The sequence below is a fragment of the Rhincodon typus genome, chromosome 2 (genome assembly GCF_021869965.1).
Source record: "Rhincodon typus isolate 14 chromosome 2, sRhiTyp1.1, whole genome shotgun sequence".
Classification (NCBI taxonomy): domain Eukaryota; kingdom Metazoa; phylum Chordata; class Chondrichthyes; order Orectolobiformes; family Rhincodontidae; genus Rhincodon; species Rhincodon typus.
This window is the reverse complement of record NC_063333.1, coordinates 41,452,120-41,466,810: the sequence shown is the minus strand read 5'-3', so window position 1 is coordinate 41,466,810 and position 14,691 is coordinate 41,452,120. Positions and strand designations below refer to the sequence as shown.

The window sequence follows — 14,691 nt, the reverse complement described above, 5'->3', positions numbered from 1 at the left end:
ATGCTGCTTGGCCTGCTGTGTTCATCCAGCCCTGCACCTTGTTGTCTCAGATTCTCCAGCATCTGCAGTTCCTACTATCTCTGATTCAAGTCTAGTAGCTATATCCTTTAAGGCCTCACCAGCTCAATCAGCACTGCCTGTTAAAGGGGATTATTGCTTGTTAACAACCTTCTTGTTCTGAAGAAGAGTAATATCAGACTGGAAACATTAATTCTGCTTCAGTCTCCTCAGATGCTCCCAGAACTGCTGAGTTTCTCCCCCATTTTTCATGATACCAGACCTTGTCAGCCTGGGCCAAGGTTGTCACTCGAGGTCAGTACTGCTTCCATAATCCAGAAGGATGCCCAACATTTTGCTGGAAGAAGGTGAATAACTTTCTCTGTACTGCCAGGGTATGTTCTACATTCTTCTCTCTACTACCAGACACTCACTCTGTCTCTGCTCCCACCAATGCTTGTGATCTACTTTCGCCATTGCATGCAATATCTTTCCTCCCTCACATTCGACCTCCCTGATGCCCCACGCTACTAACCCTGTGTGACCTCTGCACTGCTTACTCACTCACTGGAGAGACCTCACCACCTTTCCTCACTGATGCAAACAGCTTTGCCACCCACTTTCATCTCACTCAATCCCTCCCTTTCTCTCATTCCAAGAGAAAATGTCCCAGCGATGTGGTTGACTCTTAAACTGCCCTGTGGGCAATTAGGGATGGACAATGAATGCTGCCTGGCCAGCGATGCCCTCATCCTGTGAATAAATAAAGAAAACAAATACAATAGGCAGAAGGGGCCTGGGCAGAGTGGCCAATGTTAAGCTCCTCACCCCCTATAAGTAGGTAATCCTGACCCTTGCAGGAGAAGACGGGGGCTGCTCCTGCAGGGATCCTGAGACATCCGCGTGCCGTGAGCAAGTGTCATTCTTCATTCCAGAGGACCTCTCACATGAATCCCACTGTTAGTGTCATTCATTGCATACCACTTAGAAATTTACAACATAGAAGGAGACCATTTAGCCCATCATCTGCACACTAGTCAATGAAGATCTAACTACACTGATCCCATTGTCCAACTCTTGCCCCATGGGCCTGGAGACTATGGCAATGCAAAAGCAGCTTATTTAAATACAACGTAGGTGTTACAAGTGTTTATGATACAACTATCCATTCAGGTAATGAGTTCCAGGCTCCCAACACGCTCAGGCTAAATTCCTTTTATCCCTCTTTTATTGGAAAAAGTGCATTCCTATCCACCTGTATCTGTGCCCCTCACGATCATATACATCCCTATCAAGTCCCTTCTCAATCTTCATGCTGTAAGGAAAACAACCCCAGCTTATCTAGTCTTTGCTCATTGCTCAGACCCTCCAGCCCTCTCTGGTGCAACCACATCCTTCCTATAATGTGGTGACCAGAACTAGGTGCAGTGCTCAGGTTGTGACCTAACCAGTGTTTTATACAGTTCCAGCAAAACCTGCTCATGTGTTCTGTATCTCGGTGAATAAAGGCAAGTATCCTACATGCCTTCTTAACCAACTTATCAACTTTCAGGGATCTGTGGATGTGTGCAGTAATGTCCCTCTGATCTTCACTACCTTCCACACAGAGTCCTACACACAGTGTAATCCCTTGCCTTGTTAGTCCTTCCCAGGTGTAACACTTGACATTTTTCCGAGTTAAATTCTATTTGCCACTGCTTTGTCCATCTGACCAGTTTTCAATAATGTGGTGACCCTGCAGTTTAAGGCCACCCTCCACTATTTACCTCCCCCCCTTTTCAATATGTCCTTCTCAAGAGCTGACAGTTTATCGGACCCTGTGGTTCTGGTGAATTTGGTGTTCGGCATCCTCTTCAAAAAGGACTCCTTCCATTCTCATGCCAGCCTTTTTGCCAACACTGAAATCCCTCGCTGCAGCACAGATATTCTGTGAGTTAGCACATTGTATGACTTCTAGTTTGAAATCAGTTTTGTATTTCATTCTTGTTGCAGAATTTCTATTGAAGGTCGCATGGTATGCATTGTGTGGAAGCATCTTACATGTAAGGCTCGTAAGATACCGAAGCATGTATTTTGATGTCAGAATAATGAGGTGATTTTGTATGTTGGCCTGACTTATATACTGCAATCTCCAGTATCCTTCTTTCCTTTCTCCGTCACACAATTATCTAGCTTCTCCTCACAGACATCCATGCCATTCACCTCAACCACTCCTGACAGTAGCAAGCTCCATATTTGGGGTAAGGAACGCCATCGCAAGAATGATATAAGGTTGGTCTGTATTCCTTTGATTTTAAAAAATCTAATCAAAGTTCTTAAACGACTTGTTTTCTTTAAAAAATGGTTGTGTAAATACAGAGGAACTATTGCCTCTGGTAGGGGATTCCCAAACGGGGGCAGAATCTTGAAAATAGGACAATTTCATTTAGGAATTAAATCAGGAAGTACCTTTGAAGGGTAGTGAGAATCCGAGCTTATCTCCTTCTATCTCCTAAAAGGCTGGGCCAATTTCAACTTTCAAGGGTGAGATCAATAAGCCTGTGGCAGGTTAGGCCATTTTTCATTAATTGAAATGGGCATGTCTCCAGTAATGTTCAGCTACTGAACAGTGACTGCTGCAAAATTCTGTAAGTTATTACAAGGTTCCCTGACGGTTTGTATAATCTTTTTCATTCTTCTATCCAAACTACTTTGAAGAATTTCAAGTAAATAAAACATATTTTATCTCTCCTTCATGGTTCTCCACTCTAATAAAGGAGCCTCTGTAGAGTGTGCTAAATTGATAAAGTTGGAAAGCATCCTGTCTATGTTCTTCTGGTTGTATCGGGAAAGGTGCAGATTGTGCAGCCTTCCTGAAAAAAGCTTCAAGCACTTTATATGATTCCATGAACCTTCTGCCTGACTAATGTGTGACAAGGTCTGATGATGCTGCCTGGGAGCATCTAGTAGCAAACAGACTCCAGACAATGGGCAGAAATAGTGAAGTCCTTCTGGTGGAATTTGACTGTATGTCCTTTAGTCTGCCATTATATCTCTCTCCAGTAACATCAAGTGAAAGCATAGCTTTCTGTAACAGCATTTTTCAGAAAAGTTTAGGCGTCTTGGTTTGTAAGTTCTGGTAAGTGGATTTCTGCGTTTAATGGGCAAACATCTTCTGTGATGACTTAGTCTAAGATCCTCCAGTCTAGTCTCTTTGATCTCCTCATTCCACGCATCTTCGCAAATTAGAAAGAGAGGAATTCCTACTGGCAACAAAAACAGAAATTGCTAGAAAAAGTCAGCAGGCCTGGCAGCATCTGTGGAAAGAAACTTTGACTCTGCTTTCTCTCCATAGATGGTGCCAGACCTGTTGATGTTTTCCAGCAATTTCGTTTTTGTTTCTGATTTCCAGCATTCACAGTCCTTTTGTTTTTTTTTAAATTCTGATTGGCAAATCCATTTCCAAAATGTTTCAGGGGTGACTAAAAGCAGCAGCAGAGCTCCTAATAAAATCTTGAAAATACATAGCAATTCCATAGACTTACACTATTTGTATAACACTAACCTTCAGTTGTAAAAGACAAAATACCCTCCTCACTGCAATATCCACCACAACGACAGCTTACTGGTTTGGGGCAGAAGGTGGGGACAATGGTCCAAATGGTTCAGTCACACTGATATACCGCCATTGAAGTGCAGATTGGTGTTTTTTTTAAAAAGAGGATGACCTTTTGGTTTGGAGGGCAATTCTGATGCAATGTCAAATGGGAATTTGGGGTGTGATTTAATACTGCCCCATTTGATGCCAAATTCTGCTCTAAATAAGAAGTTGATATGACATATAAATCAAGGCCAAAATCTTCAGGTGGATATTTATAAATCAGAAAATTTACCACGTTAAGTAATTGATAATATGCGTGACACAGCGTACCATAATTGAAATTGGTAATCGTTGAGATGAGTCATATCAATTTAAACTTCATTCTCCAGTGAATCTGTCAAAATTGGAGATCTTTGATCATTATTTCATGGCATGTTACATTTACGTATGAAAAAAAGGGATGTAAGGTCACAAAGAGGTATTGTGAACAATATCACTAAGATCTAGAGATAGTAGGAACTGCAGATGCCGAAGAATCTGAGATAACAAGGTGTAGAGCTGGATGAACACAGCAGGCCAAGCAGCATCAGAGGAGCAGGAAGGCTGATGTTTCGGGCCTAGACCCTTCTTCAGAAATGGGGGAGGGGAAGGGGGTTCTGAAATAAATAGTGAGAGGGGGGAGGCGGATAGAAGATGGATAGAGGAGAAGATAGGTGGAGAGGAGACAGACAGGTCAAAGAGGCAGGGATGGAGCTAGTAAAGGTGAGTGTAGGTGGGGAGGTAGGGAGGAAATAGGTTAGTCCAGGGAGAACGGACAGGTCAAGGGGGCGGGATGAGGTTAGTCGGTAGGAGATGGGTGTGGGGCTTGAGGTGGGAGGAGGGGATAGGTGGGAGGAAGGACAGTTTAGGGAGGCGGGACGAGCTGGGCTGGTTTTGGGATGCGGTAGGGGGAGGGGAGATTTTGAAGCTTGTGAAGTCCACATTGACACCATTAGGCTGCAGGGTTCCCAAGCGGAATATGAGTTGCTGTTCCTGCAACCTTCGGGTAGCATCGTTGTGGCACTGCAGGAGGCCCAGGATGGACATGTCGTCTGAGGAATGGGAGGAGGAGTTGAAATGGTTCGCGACTGGGAGGTGCAGTTGTTTAGTGCGAACCGAGCGTAGGTGTTCTGCAAAGCAGTCCCCAAGCCTCCGCGTGGTTTCCCCGATGTAGAGGAGGCCACAACGGGAACAGCGGATACAGTATACCACATTAGCAGATGTGCAGGTGAACATCTGCTTGATGTGGAAAGTCTTCTTGGGGCCTGGGATGGGTGTGAAGGGGGAAGTTTAGGGGCAGGTGTAGCACTTCCTGTGGTTGCAGGGAAAAGTGCCGGGTGTGGTGGGGCTGGAGGGGAGTGTGGAGCGGACAAGGGAATCACGGAGAGAGTGGTCCCTCTGGAAAGCAGATAAGGGGGGGGAGGGAAAAATGTCTTTGGTGGTGGGGTTGGATTGCAGATGGCAGAATTGTTGGAGGATGATGCGTTGGATCCAGAGGTTGGTGGGGTGGTACGTGTGGATGAGGGGGATTCTTTTTTGGTTGTTATTGCGGGGAGGGAGTGTGAGGGATGAGTTGCGGGAAATGCGGGAGACATGGTCGAGGGCATTCTCGACCACTGAGTGGGGGAAGTTGCGATCGTTGAAAAACGAGGACATCTGAGATGTTTGATGAACACTTAATGCAATTTTTCGGTGGCTATAGACATGATATGGGTTCAACTGTTCATTACTTTTAATAGATTTTTTGTGTGAATGGATAATTTTCAGTCAAGCAGTAAATTGGACTCTAAGGCATTATCATATAGGAAATAAAGGCTAGAAAGTACGACTCATTTGGATGGTACTTAACTGCCAACAATGAGAACATCCTGTGTGGGGGATTTTTAGATACACCTCATCAAAGTGTCATTCTGCACCAATGTCATACAAATGATTAAATGCAGCAAGCTGTATCTGTCTCATGGATTTTCTGTCCACTTTGAATCTGTGTTTGGTGTCCCATCGGTGCTGGTGCAGCTGCTGTGAGTCGTTTCTTCATTAGCATTTGAACAACTGTCTGTGTGGCCTGAAAATTGCAGATCTGTCAACAGCCCGAGGGCCCCAGAAGACCTGGCACAACACCAAGAAGAATTGGGCATTTGCTGTCGTATTAAAATCCTTACAAATCAATAAGGTTAACATATTGGTGGTTGAAGGCCAACGATATGTACCTGCAATGGGCCCTTCTTTCCCGCGTTTCACAGAAGTACAACCTGGCAGTAAAAACATGAGACGGGCTTTCGTCAATGGCATACCATTCTTGTTGGCAGAAGCTGAAATTGGCACACTTCTGCTTCACGTTCGGAGCAGTTGTCCACATCATTTGTATGAAAATGTAAAGAGTCAATGGCAGGCACTTAAAATGCCTGCAACAATGTGGGGATGAGCTTCTATTGGAGGATCCTGCCATCAGCTGATGGTTTGGTCGGTACGGATGAATCATAAAGGAATTACCAAACAAACAGGGAGGCTTGGAATCAGGTTTTATCATCAAAGTGGAGTGAGGCAACAGAGTGCGGCAGTACAGAGGGACCCGGCTGTCCCTGTTCATGATTACAAAATGGCAGCATGTCGCATAGCATGTAATTAGGAAGGTGAAGGGAATCAAATGTAGATAAATGTTATTAAAGGTGCACAGGGCCTTTGTGAGACTGCATCAGGAGCATTGTGTGCAAGTATCATTTCGTAAGGAGAATTTTACTTTGTATTGGAAATCACTCAAAGGGGGTTGCGGTTCATTCCTGACTTCCCAGGAGGTTCAGCAGTTTTGGAACTCAGAGGTGGTCTTATCGAGATATCGATTCTGAAGGACAGCTTGTCAGGGTGGACACTGAGTAGATGCTTTCCCTCTGGAGGAATCTAGGACTAAGGAGCACAGTTTAAAAATAAAGGTCTTTCATTTAAGGTAAGTATTCGAGTTTGCTCTGAGACCTTTTAAGCTTTCAGCACATTGGTGAGTGAATGGATCAGTGAATGTGTAATTAAGTGATTAGGGTGGTGAGGTAAGTGAGTAAGTGGTTAGAGTTGGAGGTGTAAGTGGATGATTAGTTAAGATGACAGTATGGTAGGGTGGCAGCTCGGCAGAGTGGAAGAGTGGTGGATGGATAGGGTGGAAAGGTGGAAGCTGGCTAGGGTAGGAGATGAGTCAGATGCTAAGAGTGATGAGGGGGCAGTGTGGCAGAATGGCAGGCGAGTGCTGTGGAAGGGTGGAAGGTGGCTGGGTTGGCACATAGCCGGATGGGTTGGTGGAATATTGGGCAAGTAATTTGGGAGCTAGCCCTATAGGATTGGGATAGTTTGTCATATTGAGAGCTGGTCTAGAGTGGGTGGCTGTGGTTGGGGGTGTTGGATGTGAGGCTAGTCAGGTTGGGCTGTGGGAATGGGAGGCACGGTGTCAGGGGTGTGGTTGAAGGAGTCAAAGTGGAGTCGGGTAGTGATAGATAGTGAGATCAGATCAGGGAGGAGTCGAGGGTCATGGGAATGGGATGATTCAGGGATGGAGGTGTACTGTACAGGTCTCAGGAGCCAGTCCAGGAGTTTTCTCTCTCACATCTCCCAGTTGACTATTCAGAAAAATAAATCAGAACTATCGAAAGTGTCTGACTCGAACTCAGAATTCCCATGCCTTAAGGTGCACCTCCAGCAGTCATTCCAAGTTTATTATCAGCCTTGGATCAGATATGGATCTGGTGTCCCATGGTCTTGTGTCTTGGCTGTCACAGTCTCCACCACCTGCCCAGGCTTAACTGTATTGCCCTTCCTTCAGATCAAAACTATGTGCAAACAGGTACTCACGCTGTGGAGTTCCTCTGGATTTCTGCCTGTTCCATTGCTCACCAAACCTTTAACTTTTGCACCTTCCAAATACAATCTTAACCTAGAAGGACAAGGGCAGCAGCTACATGGTAACCCCACCCACAAGTTCTCTCCGCTCCCTACCACCCCTCCCCAACCAGGACTTTCACTATCCTGATTTGAAACTATATCACCATTCCTTCGCTGTCACTAAGTGAAAATGCTGGAACTCCTTCTCTAACAGCAGCATTGTGGCTGTCCCTACAACAAAACTGCAGCGGTTCAAGAAGGCAGCTCACCACCACCTTCTTCAGGGCAACGATGGGATGAGCAATAAGTGCTGGCCTGGCCAGCAATACCCACATCCCACGAATGAATAAACGAAAAATTCTTATCCTTTTGCTTTTCAGCATTATTCCTTTAAGTAATTTAATCTCTCCACCTTATCACAGGCTTCCTTTATTTGCTCATTGCTATCCTCCTGGCTCCCTCTCCATCCTTGTCACTGCGCTTGCTTATGTGCTTATGACAGAAGGAGACTGCCTTTCTTTCCACCTCTCCTGTTCACAACAAGGGTTGAGTTTTATTTTTCTTTCTTATTTCCATTTGCTTTTCAGAAATAGTGGTGTGATTCTCTAAACCCTCATTGTGAAAGCAAAATTCAAATGACCAACAACTATTTCTTTAGTAGGGTTAATACAAAGAAATGTTTATTACTGTCATTGAAAACTGGGAAATTGTTCACAACACATGGTCACTGTCTATCTCTTTGACATACACACACACACACACACACACACACACACACACAGACACACACAGATATTTGCATCCAGCAAAAGAAAGAAAAGATAAAGGAAAGAACTTAGAAATCACTGAAAAATATAGATATCAAAATTAGTTCATGCGAGTTAGAGAGATCAGTATGTCAATGCCCAGTTGAAGTTCTTTTGACTGTGCACAACACTCACGTTGCTCAGAGCTCAGACTCAGTTGAATTGCTGGTTAAGTTTAAGATGATTAAGGAATGACCTGATTAAAGTCTTCAAGATATTAACAGGAAAAGACAGGGTGGGTAAAGATAAATTATTTTCACTGGTTGGCAATTCTAAATTTAGGGGCATAGCCTGAGAATTAGGGCCAGACTGTTCAGAGGCAAGGCTAGGAAGCACTTCTAGACTCAAAGGGTGTTGGATGTAGGATCAGTTATTAATTTTAAAACTGAGATAGATAAATTTTTGCTAAGCAAGCGATTTGGGCCAAAGGCAGGAAAATGGAGTAGAATGTAAAACTGTACAGCACAGGAACGAGCCTTTCAACCCACAATGTTGTGCCGAACATGATGCCAAATTAAACTGATCCCGTCTGCCTGCATTCAGTCCATTTCCCTCCGTTCCTTGCATATTCATGCACTTGCTAAAAGTCCCTTAAATGCCCCATCGTATTTGCCTCCACCATTACCCCTAGCAGCACATTCCAGACTCTCACCACTCTCTGTGTAAAAAATTTGCCCCTCACATCTCCTTTGAACTTTCTCCCTCTCACCTTAAATGCATGCCCCCTAGTATTAGACATTTCAACTTTGGGTAAAAGATTCTGACCATCAACCCGATCTATGCATTACATAATTTTATAGACTTCTGGTCTCCACTCAGCGTCCACTGCTCCAGAGAAAACGACCCAAGTTTTCTAGCCTCTCCTTATAGTTCATATCATCTAATCCAGTCAGCAGACTGGTAAGCTTCTTCTGGACCCTCTCCAATGCCTCCTCATCCTTCCTGTAATGTGGCAACCAGAATTGAACACAGTATTCTAAATGCAGCCTAACCAATGTCTTGTAAAGCTGCAATAAGATGTCCTGATTCTTGTACTCAATTCTCTGACCAATAAAGGTATGCATGCCATATGCCTTCTTTACCACCTTACCTACTTGTGTGGTCACTTTTCAGGGAGCCTGGACTTGAACGCCAAGATCCATCTGTAAATCAATGCTGTTCAGGGTCCTGCCACTAACTACTTTCCCTTAACATTTGATCTCCCAAAGTGCATCACCTCACGTTTACACACATTAAATTCCACCTGCCATTTCTCCACCCATACCTGCAACTGACCAATATCCTGCTGTATCCTTTGGTAACCTTCTACAGTATCCACAACTCCACTGATCTTTGTATTGTCTGCAAACTTACTAACCCACCAATCTACATTTTTATCCAAGTCATTTATAGACCACAAACAGCAGATGTCCTAGTACAGATCCCTGAGGAACACCATTGATCACAGATCTCCAGCCAGAAAAACACTCTTCCTTCTATGAGCAAGCCAATTCTGAATCCACACGGCCAAGTCACTGTGGTTCCCCTGCATCTTAATCTTCTGGATGAGCCTACCATGAGGGACCTTGTTGAAAGCCTTACTAAAATCCGTCACCGATCACCTTTGCCACCTCTTCAAAAAACTCAAGCAAGTTAGTAAGACGTGACCTGCCCTACACAAAGCCACGCTGACTGTCCCTAATTAGGCCTTGCATTTCTAGGTGTGCGTAAATCCTATCCCTAGGAATTCTCTCCAATAGCTTCCCAACCACTGATATGAGGCTCACTGATCTATAGTTTCCTGGATTATCCCTATTTCCCTTCCTGACCAGAGGAACAACATTAGCTACTCGCCAGTCACTGGGGACCTCTCCAATGGCTGGTGAGGATACAAAGATTTTGGTCAAGGCCCCAGCAACCTCCTCTCTTGCCTCTCTTAATAATCTGGGGTAGATACCATCAGACACTGGGGATTTATCCACCTTAATGGGGCACTTTGTCACCTTAATGAAATTCAAAATCTTTACGAGACAGTTTGTAATTATCAGTTCATCCACATCCAATAAGGGTCTAGGCCCGAAACGTCAGCCTTTCTGCTCCTATGATGCTGCTTGGCCTGCTGTGTTCATCCAGCTCTGCATCTTGTTGTCTCCAATACTAGGTCACCTCCATTTAAGAAAGACTTTTGAAATAATTTTATTTTCAGTCCATTTAGTTGCTCACTGTCAAGGTGAATTTGAACAAGCTGCTTTATCATCAGATTAGTACAGGCAGCGGATTGCAAAGATTTGCATGTTTTATGCATCAGTCTAATGAAACATCCCCAAATTTATTCAAACACCTAATTTTTGGTTGTATTACACGGCACTGTTTATCGAAGTGCAGGGAAGTTATCCTGGTATCCTCTTGGCTAGCATTTCTCCTTCAACTCAAACAGATTACCTGGTCATTTGTCACAGTTTGTGAAACCTTGCTGTGTGCCCATTTCCTATCTCATTTCTTTATATTACAACAGTGATTACGTTTAATTGTAAAGCATTTTGCAATGTCCCGAAGTTGTAAAAGCTAGTAAAAGCTCTGCCTTGTAATCTCAGTCCAATTCTGTACTGACAAAGAAATATTTTATGGATGCAATTAGACTTAGTTCTAATACTCAATACCCTTCAAGCAATTCATTAAAAGGAGTTTACATTTTCCAGAAAGTAAATAATATTATGCAATAATAAAGGGATTGGCAAGGGAAGTAAGTTATGGAAATAATTCCCACTCATAGACATGTCCAATAAAACTGAAGGTTGCCTGTGATTATATCTTTCAAAAGAATAGTATTTATCCTGAACATGCTATTTTCTATTCACTCATTTATTGTATTAACCATTCTGTCTCACACAGCTTACACCCACAAAGGTTCTGGTGATATTTACTTCATATTTAGACTACAATTTGACAGTGTAACGAGAGTAATGTTTTTGATCCCTGCTGTTAGTTTCCAAAGGTCACAGTTTATATTAGCCTTACCACATAACAAATGCATTGTGAGCAATTTTAAAGCAATAGAACAGCTTATAAGGTAAAGAAACTTAGAATATTACACTATGACATGTACAATAATCCCAACCACTTCCAATTTTACAGACAGATATTAGTTATACAGAAACTTCAGTTAGCTTATATGCTGCAAATAATTGCTCATAAGTATTAACTCGTTTATTTGTACAACTTAACTCTTGACCTTAAACTAGTTTCAACTGTTTTAAAACGATTGTATGAGTCAGTCTCCTGAAAGGAGAGATTTACAATTATATTGTCCTCTGGTCATTTTAAGGTGATTCACAGGTGGCAGTTGTGATACATCGCTGTCAGAGGATGATGGGGAATCAAGTGACATCATCTGTTATCAAGAGGAGAGTAAGCATCATTACTCGGGAGTAATTTAATTAAATCCGCACTAAACAGAACAGACAGTAGGAAATTGATTAAGGAGAAAGAAAAATAAGTCTCAAAGGATCTGACAGATGTAAATTGGTAAAATAAAAGTCAGCTGCACGTTTTGATGAAACGGCTCAGTAGAAATTAATTTTCAGGCACAAGTGGCTGCAATTTGTGAAATATCCAGGCCTGTTCAAATTGGGGTGGGTGACATGCAAAATTCATTGAGGACTAGTCAGTCTGGTCCTGGTCCAGTCAGACTAGTCAGGATTAGGAGCCAGTGCACCAGGCACCTGGTGGTTTTCCCTCTTCAGAGCGATGGTCAACGGAATTTAAGTTTGTAGGAATCCTGTGGCACGGTGTAGGTCCCTAGTTCTGGACCAGAAGGCCCAGGCCTGTTCCAGAAGTGTACCATTAAATATCTGAACAGATTCATTAAAACGATCTACCGCTGTGGTCAGGTTACCTTTTATTGTACTTCCCCTTCCACTGTGGTGGCCTGGCTGCTGAAATCAATTTTAAATATGAAGATTAAAGAGTTGGAAAGAGGACATCCAAAAATGGAGTTTTTTTCTCTCTCGGTTACCGGATTTGCAAGCTGCTGCTTCATCTGGGCTGAAGGCTCCCCTGTTGGCTGAATGCGGAGCCCTGTCTGTCTATGAATTCATATTTTTCGGCAAAACCAGTGCCACGTGACTGCCCGCCACACTGGTTTGGGTTTTGACCCTGATGTCGGGGTCCCTACACAGGAGCAAAACCCTGTCTCAATGTCTCCTCATCAGTCAAAAAACATTTGCTATAAAGTTTCACCAGAGCTCATTCCTCTGGAAACTAGCCAATTAACTAATGAATAAAGCGTGAGACTTTGAGTGCCACAATTACTGAGGTAAATTTGTTCAGTAAAACAGCAGGATAGACCACAAAGCAGTTTGGCACTGACAGATGAGGCCTTCAAGTGGAGGAGGCAGCGGGAAATGGGGAGCACATAAACACTGAGACACACATTGCAAGGTGGACAATAAGTTTAAAAGAAGGCCGATGTGGCAAGAGCTAATCAAATTCTTTTTGCCACACACTTAATGCACACTGGAGAAGGGAGGGGAAAGAGAAGCAGAAAGATAGGTGATGAATATTAATACAATTGACATTAACATGCCATGAACAAACTCGCAGACGCGCGAGGTCTCTTAAGTGGAGTCCTTGTGCAGAAGTTAACAAGACAACTGTTCCCTAGAGAGCACAAAGTGAACAGGCAACGCATGATAAGATTAACTGTGACTGCATCTTATGTAAGTAATGCTAAAAAGATTGCAGCAGGCCAGATAGGGTTCACAATCTGGTAGCAATACTAGACTAACAATGTCACTTTAGGCTGTAGTTTCTTAGAAGCAAAGCTTGAAGGGTGATGGTAATTGACCTTCGTTGTGTGAAATGTAAAGACAGTAGAAGATATGTTGCATGCGAACACTGCATCTTGAACACTGCAGACTCTTCTTAAGACAAAGCTGGACTGTTTGCTCATTTATTTTAAGGCTATGTACCTTACTGGCATTTGCTTCTCATCACTAACTACCCCTGAGAAGATTGTGGCAATTCACCTTTTAAATCCTTTCTATTTTTTTAATATAGGTACCTAGTAATATTTAGGGGAGGATCCCAGGATTTTGACCCTATTGAACTGAGAAGTTGTTGATTGGCAGGAAGCCCATTGAAGTGACAGATCTCCCCCCTCCAACAAGAAGCAGGCATCATAGACAGACTGACTACAGAAGATATGTGTTAAAAAAGCAGGAGAGGTACAAGTATTGTTTTACAATTTTGCATCTGTTATAATTATTATTGAGTGAAAATTGTCACCTGGAATGCATAGGATTCAGTAGCGGCATTCAGTTTTCCAATATCCGTCTGCTAAGTGCAGGAATGATCAAAACAGTGTATTAAAAGGGCCTAAGAATCCAATGTCAATCAGTCAACATTCTCCAGCATGGGATCCTGAAGCCTGCATTGCACCAGACATAGTGGCCTCTGTCTAGATGACTAGTCGGGAGCTGGGAGACTGAACACACAATGAATGGACTGAACCTCAATGCAACTGGGCAACAAGAGGAACCATTAATTGCTTTTTGTTAGCTTTTGTTGTTGGTATATAGGTGACTGCTTTGAAGCATTTGAAGACCATTAGGCTGTTAGACCATAAGAAATAGGAACAGGAGTAAGATGTTTGGTTACTCAAGCCTGCTCCGCCATTCAATAGGATCATGGCTAATTGACATTCCTCACATCCACTTTCCTACATTTTCCCTTTAATGCGAGATTCCCTTACAGATCAAGAACTATCTATCTCTGCCTTAAATATACACAAGGATTCTGCCTCCAGAGCTCTCTGTGGCAAGGAATTCCACATAGAACAATGATGAGATGCTGAGCTAGACTGAGCACTGTGAAAAAGTGGCACTGATCTAGACTAGATTTTAAGATGGTATGTGGCTCAGCTGTGTGGCGTGGTGCTTAAACAGGGATAGATGCGTAAATGTGGACTTGTATTTTCAATGAAATGTCAGCCAAGAGATTTAAGAGCCCTGCCAAGCAGCAATTCTGGACTACCAATACTTGACTGGGTATATGGCTCGAGTTCAAAACTGCCACTGGGACAAGGCAGTGCCAAGAACATCCACTCAAGGTGATTAAGAGAATAGGACAAGTGAGGCAACATTTGGGCATTGTGCATTGTTAGTGATGTGAGTTTGGGTTGAGTTTAGCCCATGTGAAAACCCACTAGATCTGATGAGGGAAGCCCTTTCTGAAACTCACCAAAAATTTCCAATAAGATTCGGCCCACAGTTATTCAGAGTGGCAGAGAATTGGAGATGTTGCTCCACAAGATCAATGCTGAAACCACTGCTGTTTACAATGAGAGATAGTAGGAACTGCAGATGCTGGAGAATCCGAGACAACGAGGTGCAGAGCTGGATGAACACAGCAGGCCAAGCAACATCA

General features: G+C 43.3%; 1 protein-coding gene across 1 annotated transcript in view; it reads left to right on the top strand.

Moving 5' to 3' along the window:
• LOC109926748 (MAM and LDL-receptor class A domain-containing protein 1) overlaps positions 1–14,691 on the top strand; it is a 357,436-nt gene that overhangs the window by 324,478 nt on the left and 18,267 nt on the right. Inside the window, exon 34 of the mRNA XM_048606938.1 lies at positions 5,695–5,980. Coding sequence (XP_048462895.1) covers positions 5,695–5,980 — 286 coding nt within the window. The remainder of the gene's footprint in view (positions 1–5,694; positions 5,981–14,691) is intronic.